The 14,174-nt window shown below is 58.2% G+C and overlaps 1 protein-coding gene across 1 annotated transcript in view; it reads right to left on the bottom strand.

The window, feature by feature from the left end:
* Positions 1-694: 694 nt before the first annotated feature.
* Positions 695-14,174, bottom strand: part of SGIP1 (SH3GL interacting endocytic adaptor 1) — a 33,922-nt gene continuing 20,442 nt past the window's right edge. The window contains exons 15-25 of the mRNA XM_082766579.1: positions 13,001-13,453; positions 10,847-10,968; positions 10,028-10,154; positions 7,217-7,276; positions 3,304-3,415; positions 3,005-3,160; positions 2,479-2,611; positions 2,009-2,211; positions 1,692-1,756; positions 1,015-1,179; positions 695-822 (exon numbers count right to left, since the gene is read on the bottom strand). Coding sequence (XP_082622705.1) covers positions 800-822; positions 1,015-1,179; positions 1,692-1,756; positions 2,009-2,211; positions 2,479-2,611; positions 3,005-3,160; positions 3,304-3,415; positions 7,217-7,276; positions 10,028-10,154; positions 10,847-10,968; positions 13,001-13,453 — 1,619 coding nt within the window. The 3' untranslated portion in view covers positions 695-799. The remainder of the gene's footprint in view (positions 823-1,014; positions 1,180-1,691; positions 1,757-2,008; positions 2,212-2,478; positions 2,612-3,004; positions 3,161-3,303; positions 3,416-7,216; positions 7,277-10,027; positions 10,155-10,846; positions 10,969-13,000; positions 13,454-14,174) is intronic.

Raw genomic sequence — 14,174 nt, 5'->3', positions numbered from 1 at the left:
ATGTCTATTTTGCCTGCCTAATCGGTAAAATGGAAGGGCACAGGGGCTGCACGCCCTCAGATCCCTGACATGGGACCTGCGGGGCCCGGGGGACACGGGCTCGCTCCCGGAGCTGTCTGGCAAGGGAGGTTTGAAGGAAATGCTCTGTACAGAAGTGGCATTTTCCCTTCTTTTTTTTCTGGGAGGCTGCACTAGGAGCCTCCACGTTCACGGAAATGTGGTTCTGGAGTTGGACCAGCTAAACCCAAAGGTCGAGCTTTTTATTCATCTCCGTCGGCCATACGAGGGACTGAAGAAAAAGTAAACCAGCACGTGGGCTCTGCTTAGCTCTCTTTCTGTGAGGCACCCCCTTTATAACAGCTATCAGTATTGAATTTAAATCGTATATATTGACAAAATGTAATCTACCTCTGTAAGCATTGTGCCATTCAACAGTACTACTATTAAATTTATATACCACAGTTTAAATTACATCCATTTCATGAATGGTAAAATGCTAAAACTCAAGTGTCTAACTGCCAAAATACAGCCTTACTGGAATGAGTACAATTTACAAATACAATAATTACATTTTAAAACCATTAACAATGTTACATCTAGAAGTAAATACTGTAGGACTGGTCAAGACGGTGTTTTCCGAGGAAAAAAAAAACGCTGAAAGTTGTTGACACTTCCAACAGAAATGTCCCGAGTGCAGGATTTAGTTCATTTTCCTTAAACTGCAATTAAAACCCGTTCCACGCAGAGCAGTCCTTGGTTATTTTCCGTGTTATTTTCCACAGACTTGCATAAGCTTCCTTCAGTTATCGGCCAAGTATTTACCTGGAAATGGGACCAGAAATCAGCCGCCAGCCCTGGGGCGCAGCAGGGGGGCGAGCAGCGGGCGCTGCCCACGCGCAGCCAGAGACACCGCACCCCCACGGGGGATTTTTGGGGGGATTTCACCGGGTATTTCACCCCGGGGACCTCCTGCCCTCCTGCCACCCCACGGGAGAGCCACCAGCTGGCACCTACCTGCCGCGAACCTCTTCTTGATGAGGGAGAAGCGGTAGCCGGCGCCGACGAGCTCGATGTCGCAGCTGGAGAGCGTGCTGCCCTCGCTGGTGAACTGCACGGCCAGCGGGGCCGGGACGCTCGGCCCCTCCGACAGCTGGAAGCGGGCCAGCAGAGAGCCCACGCCTGCGGGTGGAAAGCCCCCCGCGGGTCCCTTACGACCCCGCAGGGACACGCCGCGAGCCCCGCCGGCGGGTTGGCACGCGCTGCCCGCTGCCATGGGCGCACGGGGACCCCCAGGAGGGGGCAGGAGGTGAAACCCCTCATTCTGCCATCAGATTTGTGCTTTTTGGACACCCTAGCATGAAGCACACGTGAGAAGCGACCCACGGGTTGCTGCGGCCCCCAGTGGGATGCGACACCAACGCAGGGAGGGCTGAGGGAGCGAGGGGCTTGGAGAGCAGCCGAACCCGTGCCCCGTGTGCTAACACCCTCCGTGAGGCCAAGCTCTGGTTGGCAGAGCCACGCCAGGGACATGGCCTGGATTTTTAAGGCTCTTTGTGGGGTTTTCAACAGCATCATCCCCAGCCAGCGCTGGCAGGCGTCGCTCTGTCCGGACTTGGGTGCGGACAAGAGAAAGAGGCCAAAGTCTGGGCGCAGCATTCATGGCTAACAACATGCACGTTTTGGGGGATTACCTCCGTTTTCTGACTTCTGAGAGATATCGGGGATCTTCCACAATATCCTCTGCTGCTCAGCGTTCCTGCAAGCAGAGGAAGAAGAGCGTTTCTGTAGGAACCAAGTCGCTGCCCAGGCTGCCTCCAAAAGCTGCTAAAAGCTGCATGCACCGGGCCCCAGAGCTGCTCGGCAGAGCTGGAGCTTCGAGCCTGACCCGAGCAGAAAACACCGTGCCCCTTTGTAGAGCAGAGTTACATCCTCCATCCTGCAGGACGGGGATGGGATTTGGTCCTGGCACCCCCCAGCACCCACACCACCCGTCGCAGAGGGCTCCTACCAGACAGCGGGTGGAAGCACGGCTTGCAGCTTGGTTACTCCTCCGTCGACGGGGACGAGGAACTGGACGTTGTTTAGAGCTACCGGTGTGGTCATTGCCTCTGTATTGTATTTGTAGTCGATGCGGAGGTCAGTGCTTGCAGGGTCACACCGCCAGCTCACTGCAAGGTTTAATGGAGTAGACTGAATACCCTGGGCAGATACCTTCCAAAATGACAGAAAAAACATTTAGTTTCCGTAGGGGTGAAGGGAGAAATCCCATTTTACAGACGCAGCAAATGCAAGGTGTTTCAGAGGAGGCAACGCCGGGCAATCACACCGCAGGCGTGCTCGGGGCTCGAAACCTAGCGGCACACGGAGGGGACCCCAGGCCAGCACTTCCCCACCTCCTGCTACCTCCACGCGGCGCCCCTCGCACCGACAGGGCACGCACGGGTTTTGGGCAGAGCTCGGCGTGAGCAGAAGCCGTACCTGGTACTTGAGCATGTCCACGTTGTAATAGGTGGCTTGTGGTTTCTGCTCCGAGACCTTCTTCAGGTGCGTCATCAGGTTTGGCATGTTGACCCAGAACTCCTTCGTGCTGGCGTCGCTCTGCGTGCTGTCACTGCGAGCAATTAACGGGGTTAATTAGGGAGGGTTAACCCTTTCCGTGAGCAGGGCACAGCCATCCCCAGGCCATGAGCAGGTTTAATCCTTAATGAAACACCGCGTCCCCCCCGAGTGTCTTTGCTCATGCTCAGGGAGGCACCGCAGGAGCATTTTGTGAGCAGAAAACGAGCAAACCCCAGGAAAGGCCCTGTTCCTCTGCTGCCTGGCAAGCAGCTTGCTCAGAGGGAATACCCCCGCCAATATTTAGGGGCTGAGAGTTTCCTCCCCAAAACCTGCCCAGGCCCTGGGGAGGACAGAGACTTCCAGCACGTGTTTTTGCGAGCGCCCCGCTCTCACGGAAAGCCTCCTCGCCCCGGCTGGATGTGAGGGCTGGCGGCGTGGGGCTTACCAGCAGAGGAGCTGGGGGTTTGGCAGGACGTGCTCCAGCCGGTTGTAGTTCAGCACGCGGAAGGTGAGCACCGCCGGAGCGGGGTTGTTGGCAAAGTGTCGGGTGATGCCCGCTGGAAACGACAGCACCATCTCCCCCGTGATCTTCACGATGCACCTGCAGCGCCGGGCACAGAGACCCAGGGGAGGAAATGGGGGGGCTCGAAATGCAGCACGGGGAGGGGACGGCGAGGTGACAGCCCCCTTTTCTGAGCTGGGACCCCCCCAGACATGCACCCGGACCCCCTGGTCGGCACCTACTTGCTGGGGTCGGCCCCTTTGAAGTACGCGTTGACGGTTTCGGTGAAGGCGGCGGCGACGGGCAGGGTGTCCTGAGCCCCCATGGTGAGCGGGCTGGGACCCCGAGAGGAGCCTGCAACAGAGCAAAGCCTCCGCTCGCTGGGGCAGGGGGGGCACCCGGCTCAGAGCCAAGCCCCACACGGGGCTTTGGGGGGAGATATTTTTTAAAAAAAAAAGGCCCCCAGGCTTTGGATGAAGCGCTAACACCATTACGGGATTATTTCCACCCCCCCTGAAATGAGCAAAGAAAACATGAGCAGGAGCACAGGGCACCAGCACGGTGGTCAGTGCAGGGTGGTTTGGGCATTTTGAGGGTCCTGGGGGGGCTGGGAAGTTTGGTTCCCATGCCCAAGGGAGCAGGATGCTCGCTGGCTTCTCCCTCCCTGCAGCAGGTGCTGCTTTCGCAAGGGCACTGCCCAAATCCTGCCCGCAGCACCCCCACGCGTGCATCCACGTGGGATGCTGCTGCTCGCCCTGCACACCTGGAAACCCCACGCACGGCTCCGCAGGCTGAAAGCCATCGAGGCTGCATCGTGCCGTGGTGGGCTGCAGGAATGGCATCGGTGCGAGGGGCTGCCCGAAACCCTGGGGCGTGCTGGCAACCCACCGTCACCGAGGGCAGTGCCAAGACGGGCTGCCAGCACGCAGGGTGCTGGTTTCTGCCCCAAAGCATCAGCCCCAGGGGAGCTTCTGGTCCCCTCCTCGTGGTCCGACGTGCACCACCACACCCCGGGCTGAGCCTTTGGGACCAGAGCACGTCCCCAGGAGGTGGCAGGGAGCGAACCGCAGCCCTGCCGGCTCCAACGTGCCCCCAGCGCGTTTCTGCAACGCACCCTCCTGCAACCTTAAAAAAAAAATACATCACTGCCTGCACATTAACTAAACACGGGGGGTTGTTTTGCCCCCAGAGCACATCACAAGTCACAGCAGCGGGCGAAATGGGCTGTTTCGGGGTGGTTTCTCTCGCAGCATGCTCCCATGCAAGCTCCCAGCGCAGGCTGCGGGCAGGGCCGGCGGGCAGCGACCCTCGCCAAGACGCCAAGCGAGCGGCTGCTGCGAGCTCATGCTTTCCTGGGGAGGCTGTCCTCGGCAGGAATCCCCTCTTCTCCACCTGCTGCTCCCCTGCTGTCGGTGTGGGTGTGTGTTTGCTGGCCCCTGGCCGCAGCAAGGCCCTGCCTTGTGCCTTGGCCCTGTGGCATCAGGCGAATCGGGCACGGGGTTTGGGCAGGGAAGCCAGGGTTCATGCAGTCCCCTGGGAGAAGCACCCCTGCCAGCTGAATTACACTCTGGGCTTTGATAGATTAGTTGTGAAAGAACATGGCACCGCAGCTGACGATCCCACACGCCCTACAACAACCCCAAAGGCACAACGCCAGCGCTGCTCCCTCCCCGCGGCACGGGTCAGCCCTCCCCAGTGCTGGCACTGTCCTTCCAGAGGGATAGCACAGCCTGGAACGGTGTTAAAAATTAATGTAGCCGCACATCTCCCTGGTCATACATCTTAAAAGACCCAGGAGAATGCATTATTTCAGCCCTGGCCTGGAAGAAATGATGCTCAGCGAGTGGCAGCGCTCAGAAACCACGTCCACCACGCACAGAAAGCCCCTAACAAGCACTGCTGGACGTGTTCACGTCTCGAGCACACCATTTGCCTTCAGTTCAGCTTTTTTTCCTCTTGGAAAAAAGGTGATGAGCTGAGCAAGGACAGTTTACACCAGGGGAAGCCTCACCGACCCGCGAGGTAGCAAATCACCACATCCAGAGACCAACTGCACGCATCCTAGCCCCGGCACGGAGCAAGGGGCTCTCCAAATCCATACAGAAACACTTGGGGGTCAAAACCACCCCAACCACTGCAGGAACCAGGGTGAAGGCTTTGGGAGGTGCTGGAGGTGCTGCCCAGCAGCACATTTCGGCAGGGAAGGCAGGAGGGAGATTTCAGGCAGGCAGCTTTGCCGTGTAATTGTGAGTTTGGGGGAGAGAAAAAAAGAAATCCTCCCCAATACACACATGGCACCTGCAAAGCGATGGAGGCAGCAAAAAGAGGATTTGAGGAGTGAAAGATCCGGCTGCTGTGGGTCAGGCAAACGCATGTGTAGGGGCTCGGTGGGGTGAGCAGGGCGAAAGGAGGGGGCGACCCCAAGTCCATCCAGGCAGGAGCAACAGGAAAACCTCCCGAGAAATCCTGTGGCTGCTGGCATGCAGGGCTCTCAGTCCCCTCTGCCCTTCCCCAGGAAAACCCCTGTATTATTCTAACGAGCTCAGAGCCTAACCAGCTTTTTTTTTTTTTTTTTTTTTTTTTAAACAAAGTTTTAAATCAAAAAGAGAAGTACAAAACTCTCTGCTCTAAGCCCTTATATTCTTTTCCAGCAGCTTGTGAGACGATTCTATTTTAAGCATGTGCTGTGCTGCTCCTCCACCAAAAGCCTGGCTGTTTGGTTACTGCTTCAGGAGTCGCTTTTAGAAACATGACATTTTGGCAAAACAGCCTGAGGACACAGGATAAATCCACCTTTGGGGCTCAGGGCACAGGCACCTGCAGAGTGCTGGGTTCCTTTGCTGTTATCTATTGGGAAGGTGGCACCTGAACCCATGATTTTGGGTCTGAAAACAGCCAGACCCCTGAGCGCTGGGTGGCTTTTGCAGCAACGTGACATTTGCCTCACTTTTCCCTGCACAAAGATGGGGAATAGAGGTCCGCGAGTACTCTGATTGTAGCAAAAAAAAAATAAATAAATAAAATAAAATAAAAATCCTACAGAAACACTGCCACAAGGAACTGCAGAAATCCAGAAATACCAGCCAAAAAAATATGTTTGGAAGCATTCGTACCTAAACCCACACGCAAACCTGCCACGTGCTCGCGGGGCTGCGTGCCCAACCGAGTGAGGAGGAGGAGGAGGGAGCGCCGTGGGGATGTGCAGGCTCGAAGGTGGCCACTGTGTGCCCTGTCCTGCCTCATTCCATCCTCCCTGAGCCCCAGCACGGCTCCCAGCACGCGGACGGACAGACGGACCCCGGGGATGGGAGCCCAGGGAGGGCTTGGGCTGGAAAAGGCAAAACTCAACCGAGCACCAGAAGGAAAGGGCCCAGCAGAGGAAGGGAAAGGCGAGGCAGAGGGGAAGGAGCTGAGCCCTCGCCAACACTGCCTGCACGTGCCTGTGCTCGGCCCTTTTGGCACGCTGCTCCCGTGCCACCACGTCCCCTCCGGGTGGCTACATCAGCTCCTGCGTCCTGCTCCCGTGCGCTGCGTGCTGGGGAATGGGCAACGAACCACAGGGCTCTAAGGCAGCCGAATCGATGTGATGAGCCAAAAAAGAAAAAAATAGAATTGCTGTCGGTTTTCTGAGCATTTCTAACCACCTGGCTTTGTCCTGGACTCGTCTGAATTTACCACCTGGTGAAGCCCTGCTGGCAAGGCAGGCAGCAAGCGATTCGGGATGGCTTCGCCCCGCCGGGTCTCCACGGGTGCAAGGCCATCCCGAGGGGCAGGCAGGGACCCTGCTGCAGGGCTTGGGGGCTGCGGGGCTGGGTGGTGGGATGCCCCTCGTCACAGCCCAACAGGGAGCCCAGCCCCACAGCCCCCACACCCTGCAGCCGGCAGCGACGCCGAGCTCCCCGGGGGGCTCCGTGCCGGGGTCCCGGGCGGCTGGCGAGGGCGCTGGGGGCTTCATGGTGAGCACCTGGTGTTCAGCCCAGAATTTTTTTTTTTTTTTCTCCCCAAAATAAATAAGATGAACGGCACAAATCAAGCCCAAACGGCGGCAGCTGGCCGCAGCACCTCGCAGCCACCCGGGCTGGAGCCTTCGGAGGAGCCCGGGGGAGCGAGCGGGAGCGGGGGCGAGCGGCAGGCGGCGTGCTGTGCGCTACTTACCTTCGAAAGTCAAATAAAACTTTCCTCTGTCAAACCAAACGAGGGAAGGCTGTTCATTCTCTGTGTGGCCGGGAGTTGAAGCGGGATGGGGAAGGTTCAGGAGAGGGAGAGAGAAGGACACAGAGTGAGTCACGGAGCAGGACATTCGTCTCGCTACGGGGCGGGGAGCGGCGCCGCAAGCCAAGCGTGCAGGGCAGGGAGCGGGCGCTGGCACTCGGGGGTTTGCTCGGAGAACAGAAAGCAGGAAGCAAAGCTATGGAAGCCCAGATGGAAGGGAATTTTTGCCCGCTTAAAAACGATTTTTTAATATTTTTTTTTTGTTGTTTTCTCTTTTCTGTCTATGGGTGGAGTGGATGAGGCGCCCTGGCCCATGGTCCTGGAGACATCACAGGGGGCTCGCTTCCAGCCTCAGCGCTGCAAGCAGCACATGCAGCAAGATGCAGGTGTGTGTGCGTGCATTTTGGGACAGACAGCTCACAGAGAACCACGTGTACGCAGGGGAGGAGATGCCTAACTGGGGTTTTCCCGTTCTCACCAGTTACCTGCACTCACACCACCCAAAAACCACTTGGGGAAGGATCAGCGCTTGGCACCGGGTGCTGCTGCAATAACCCTTCACCCCTGAGTTTAGGAGGCGGTGGCGTGGCACCTCTTGGTGCTGCCTGTCACCGAGAAGCCACCGGCATGCCCACTTTTAGGCCAGATTTCCCCAAAAGTGCACCCGCAGGTGCCTTGCCGAGGTGGGCAGCGTGCCACTGAGAGCACCCTCTTCTGATGACACGGGCAGAAGACACGCAACGAAGAGCAAAAAAAAATAAAAAAAAAGAATGCGAAAACGAGTCCCCCGGTGAAATCAAGCAGCGCGTCTATCCACAGGGACACACAGAGAAGAATTTTAACGAGAAAAATAATTGCAGGCTCGCTGGCACAGACATAACAGCGCCTTTCTCTGCAGTCAGTGACCGCACATGCAGCCCCCACGGAAGCACACCAGCACAGCACGAGGGACACGTAAACGAGGCGACAGCTCCGAGCGCTCTGGGACGAACTCTGACGGATTTGCCCCTACAAAAAACGAGGCCGGGAGCGTGGTGCTGGCCGTGGGCATCCCTGGGGAGCCACAGGGCCACCAGGTCCCCAACCTGCTGCCACACACCACCTGCCCACGCGGCCCCAATTCTGCCTCCTGGTTTCCCCTTATCTTTTTTATCTTTTTGCATGAAAAAATCATAGATGGAAAACGCTGCCTCCTCCACCGTGGAGCATGGGGAGCGTTGCACTGGTGCTCGCCCGACACCGGTCACCCTGGGGACATGGGGGGTGCAGAATAAGCCATTACGAAACACGGAGAGGCAGCTCTGCTCACAAAAATACAAGTTAAAGGGAAAACATGTACATTTCAAAGCGAGTGCCCCAAGGGCTTATTTCATGCGCATCCTATGGGAAAACCCACCCAGGCCTTGGCAGGGCGGGGGCTGCCGGCCTCACGCACAGCCTGAATTTCACAGCCCTGGCTCTGGGACTCCCTAAGCCCCTTACCCTGTCCCCAAACAGGCTGTGCCCTCCACACCACAGCCTCCATCCCCCCACCACAGTCCCCATCTCCCCATGCCCGCTGGCACCGCCAGCCCCGTGCCCGCTGCCGGGTCCCCCGGGACCCCCAGCCGGCACCCCAGGCACACGGGCTGCTGGCAGCGTGCTCTTTGAGCAGCATGCTGGCACGGGGACCGACGGACAGAGGACGGAGAAACACCCACGGCACCTCCAGGGTGAAGCAGCAGCGGGATGGAGACGCAGGAGGGAGGCTCCGGCCTCCCTCAGGGCTGCGGCGCCGCCGTCCCCAACAGCCTCGTACGGGGATGTCCCATGGGAACGCCTCACGCCGTGGCTCAGCACGTACAGACCCGAGCAAATCTGCTTTTTTTTTGTTGTTTTGTTTTTGTTTTTAAAGAGTTTTGGGGCTCCAGCTTCCCTCCCTAGCAGCCAGCCTGCTTCTTCCGCCAGCGCCCCCGGCTGCTGCCGGCCTGCAGCAGGCAGCACTTTGGGATGGCCCTGCCGAGCACACCAACATTTCAGGGCAACAAACAGGGAAATAAAATAAATAAAATAATAGAAAATGGAGCTGCAGGAAGCGGGGTGCAGGCGGGAGGGCAGCGGGGATGGAGGCAGAGGCACGGGGGGAGCCGGCAGCACCCAGAGAGCGGGACCTCGGGCCTGCATCGACTGCCTCGCACTGCACCAGGCACCCGAGGGATTTGGCAAGAAATGTGTTTTTTTTTTGAGGGTGTTTCCTCCAGAAGCAGCACCTCGTTATGATCTAAGATGTGTGAAGCTCAGGGTTTTGAAGGGCCTTTGCCAAGACCCCGTTTCCCACCCCTCCTTTAACGGGAAATGTGAATTTCAAGCACCCGGAGGGGTTGAGCAGTGATTGCTCCCCGGGTCCCACATCTGGCTTCCAGCCCCCTCCCCACCAGGGTGTGAGCAGCCCCCCCAAAAAAGCGTGTTTTGACCAAATTTACAGCCCACAAGCACGTTTTCTGCTGCATTCCGCTCGGTGATAACCTCTACCCTCACCCACACGTATTTTGCACAACTTTTGGGGCTGGCAGGAGGAGAAAGCTTCCCTGACAGCATCGCCCTGGTGGGCCGCTGCGCCCACCTCCAGTCCCTTTTTGCCTTTCAAAACCTGCTTAAAGTGAGCCAACGTGAAACCAAAGACCAATCGAGCAAATCGAAAGGGCTCGGGACTCTTTCAGGGCTGTTGAGAGGTGGGAAAGGTGAAAGAAAAGCAGTGCTGGAGGTTGTTTTTACCAACTGTGGGAGTGGTGGCTGCACTCAGGGAATTGGTGGAGGATATGGAAGAAGTACTTTCAGCACGGGCTAAAGGTGCTATCGGAGGAGGACTGGATGAGTGAATAGGAGGGCTAAAAGGCCTAGACTGTAGAAAAAAAAACATAAAATAACACAAGGTTAAAGGAAATAAAGCACAGAACATCCACATCAAACAACCAGAAGCTTTTGCTGAAGACGTGACCCCTGTGTACCCCAAGGCAGGCTGCTCCCGGCTGGCCCCAGCCTCCCTGCCAGGTCGGTGCAAACCTGAGCGACTTCAGTTATTTAATGTGGAGATATTTTCTTCTAGATCCAGGAAAACAGCAGATTAAATCCTCCACTGCACTGCTCACAGGAGAGCAGTGGGGCACTGCAGCTCTGGCAGCCACTGGGTGCATTTAATGCAACCGGTATTGGGAAGAGAGCAGTGCCAACTGTGCCCACGTGTCTTCACAGCTCTTTTTGGGATAGTTTTGTACCACAACACCCATCCAAAATTCTCTGCTTGCACTGGCCCCGAGCTGCAGGGAGGAGCCCAGCACCCTGATTGCAGCACAGCCACAGGGAGCCCACCCTGCTGGCCCCATCCCTGCTCTCCGTGCTGCTTCACATCCAAACCCACCCCTACTTGCACAGGAGCAGCAACCCCGTACCCATCCCAAACCCCCCAACCCCATGCAGCCCTGACGCCTTCATCCCATGGGGATACCACTCCCGACTCGCTGGCTGCCCTTTTCCCATTCCAGCCTCGTTTCATAAACCCCATAAAGCTCCAGACAGCCCCAACCCCAAGCCTACCAGGTCGGCGACAGCGGGCTTGCCGGGGGGCAGCTTGGGCCGGGAGGGGGGCCGCGGCGGTGGGGGCGGCGGGGTGCCGCAGGCGGCCAGCGGCGTGCCGGGGCGAGCCGGGGACGAGGAACCTGCAACAGAGACAGGGGCATCAGCACCACGTCGGTGCCCGAATGCTGCTCCCCAGGAGCTGATGGGGTGGTGGGGAGGGAATGGGGACCCCGGCACCCCCATACTGCTGCTGCAGGGTGGCAGTTTTGGGCAGGAGAGCCCCTCACCCCGTATCCAGCCTCAATCCTTTCAGGAACCCTACAACGCTGCCCAGACAGGAGGAGACGGTGTGCCAAGAACCAGTTTGACCCCAGTAGCAGCTGATGCTGCTTTTCCTCCATCCTAGCAGCTTGCAGCAGAGATTTGGGCTCTTCCTGCGTGCCCTGAGGCTTTGTGAGCTGCAAAACCACCACGTGCCTCCATCCGCCCCAGCACGGCTCCCACAGCTCATGGGACCACCATAGGGTCAGACAAAGAAAGGAGGCCTGAGAGGGATGGGGCTTTATCCCAGTGATGAAGAGGAAGGGCAGGAGGTGCTGGAGAGCAACGTTATGGGCTCTGCTGGGAGCAGAAAGCGTTTCCCAGCTCGCTGGAAGAGTTTCCGTGAACACGATGGTGATGCCTTCATGGTTCGTGTGGTCGTCACGGGCTGTGACCGTGCCACGAAGGCTGACGTGCCATCAAACAAATTCTAGCTTTGTGGTTAGCTTTATTTCTGCTGCTTACAAGAGGAATAGCTCGTGGAGCTTTGTGGATGGTAGCTCTGATTAAACCATCGGAGCAAGACCTACAGCAATTAGACCTCACGTCAGGCTGCTGAGAGAAGAGGGACAAGTCCTGGCCATTGATGTGAGCACCTCAGAAAATTAAGTCGGTTTTATTTAGAAGCCTAATTTGGGTGCCAAAGATTGACATTTTTCCCTCCTTGTCCACTCGAAAGCCTAGGAAAACAGGAATTATTCAGGGCAAGTAACCTCGCAGCAGTGAACGGAGGCCACAAGGTGGCTTTTGAACGCTCATCACCCCCAGAATCAGCAACGTGCAAAGAGTCCAAAGCTCTGCAAGACGCCAGGTTTAGCAGGGGCCTCCAGAAGATGGAGCAGGAGTAGGAAAGGAACCTGGCTGGCACCACGCACCCTGACCCGCTGCCACCAGATGCGGCTGTCTGAAGGCTCACACCACCTTTGAGTATTTATTTCAACATCCACCATTCTTACAGCTCGCTTTTCTGGCTTTTACACGGGGACTGGCCCAGGACCAGGTCTCAGCAGCCTGCAAAGCACAGGGACAGGAGCCAGAAGGCAAGTTTTAGCCAAGAGGTGAGGATCCTCTGAAATAGCTGCTGCTGCCACGCGAACCCAGCTCCGGGCAGCAGCGTGGGGCTGCTCCATCAGTCCCCACACACGCAGCCACCTTCACACCCCCGTCCTGCCCCTCTCAGCTCATTCAGAGCCACTGGTGTCTCCCACAGAAGTCCCAGCACCCATGGGTGCCAGGCTGGGGCTGCGCGACCCCGGGTATAGTTTCTGCTCTGTGGGGTGGCAGCAGCACCGCCAGGTTGGGGGAGAGCAGCTGTAAGCTGACCCCCACCACCCAGACATTAATAATTAATAATTAAGCAGGTGAAACCAGGCAGGACGCACATGTCAGACAGAGCTAGGGGGGTTGTTTTTCTGAACCACATCCTCCAAAAGTCATTTCTCCAAAAGGGACTGGGGCTTTGCACCCCACAACCCAGGGCCAGGTGGATGGGGACTGCATTCACCCCTCTGCCTACCGCTGTGCTGGGGGGTCACTGCTGCCACCCCCGGGGTGTTGAGGGGTGAGGAGCTGCCTGCAACACATTTTATTCAAGCACCACGGTTCCGAGGCTCGCTTAAAAGTTGATCACCAGCTGGGAACATTTCTTCCTTCGTTCACTCTGAAGCCTACAGATGACGCAGCCACGAGCACGCTCACGCCAAATGTTTCCAGGGGGGGTGTTACGCACATAGCAGGGGGTGGGGATGGACACCGACACCCCCCGAGCTTTGGGGAAGGCACAGGGGGGAGCACGAGACGGGGAGGGGGCTCGAGGGCAGCCAGGCACACAGCGGGTGGTGGGGGACGTACCGCTGGGGCTTCCCGCGCCGCTGCTGGCGCCCGGTCCGGGGGACGAGACCACCGTGCGGTAGGTGGGCGGCGGGGGGGGCGGCGGGGTCGCTCTCTGTCCCGGCCCAAAATCCTTGGGGGAGGCAGCGGCCGGCTCCGCGTTCTCCTCTTTTGGCTGCTCCAAAACCTTCTTCTGGAGCTCCTCCAGGCGCAGCGGGGACGGGAGGGCGCGGGGGGGCTCGGCCACCGGGCTGCCCGCTGCCCCCGCCGGGGGGGACGCCGCCGCCGCCGCCTTCTCGCGGGGCCTCGGCGCCACCGTCGCGTTTTCCGGGGAGGGATCGGAAAAATTGACCCACTTGTCTCCCGTGTGCACAGCCACGGACTTGGGGGACAGCACGGGGCCAAAAATGCTGTCCAAGTCATTGATCGACGGCACTTTGTCACTTTTGGCCTCGGCGGCTGGCTGGTCGCTCCCTGCGGTCAAAGCAGTGGGGGTTTAGGCTTAGGGTTAGGGGCTGCGCCCGCTGCTTGCTTGCTTGCTAGAGAGGGTTTTCCTACGAGCTGTCAGGACCACGATGCAGGCACGAGGATCCACAGCAGCACATGTGCAACGTGTAACAAGCCACACGGGACCGGAGCACACACACTGCGGGGAAAGCATGCCGGGCCCCGCCGGCCCCCTCTGCTCTCACCCCTTACCTGCCAGCAGCACCAAGTTACTGCAAGACACTCAGCTCCCAGGAGACGTTCAGGTTACGCACTCGACTCAAACGAAAGCTCTCTTGCACACTCTGCCCATATATTTATATACAGCTCCATATAAATATATACGCTAAGACATGCTGGCGTGACAGCCACACTGCTGGGGGCATGCAGCACAGGGAAGCAGACCAGGGGATGGATTTGGGCTGCGACCAGCAGCAGGTAAAGGGACGAGGCTCTGCTCGCTCACGGAGCCACCAGGAGGCTGTTAACGATGACACGTTAACGAGCACGTTAACAGCAGGACACAGCAGCTCAGGCACACGCCTGCAGCACAGCACGATGCTCCCCGGTCCCACCACTGCTCATTTTGGTTGTTTTGGTCCCTGCTTGCAGCCCGGGGACACGGAGGGGCTGCACAGCACAGCTCATGGCCTCGGGGACGTGCCTGGCACCAAGGGGACGGCCAGCCTCGTGCAGCAAGGGCTGAGAT

The sequence above is a fragment of the Aythya marila genome, assembly GCF_965140915.1.
Source record: "Aythya marila genome assembly, chromosome: 8".
Lineage (NCBI taxonomy): Eukaryota > Metazoa > Chordata > Aves > Anseriformes > Anatidae > Aythya > Aythya marila.
Note: the sequence above shows the minus strand (reverse complement) of the source record. Positions and strands in the feature narration are given on the sequence as shown.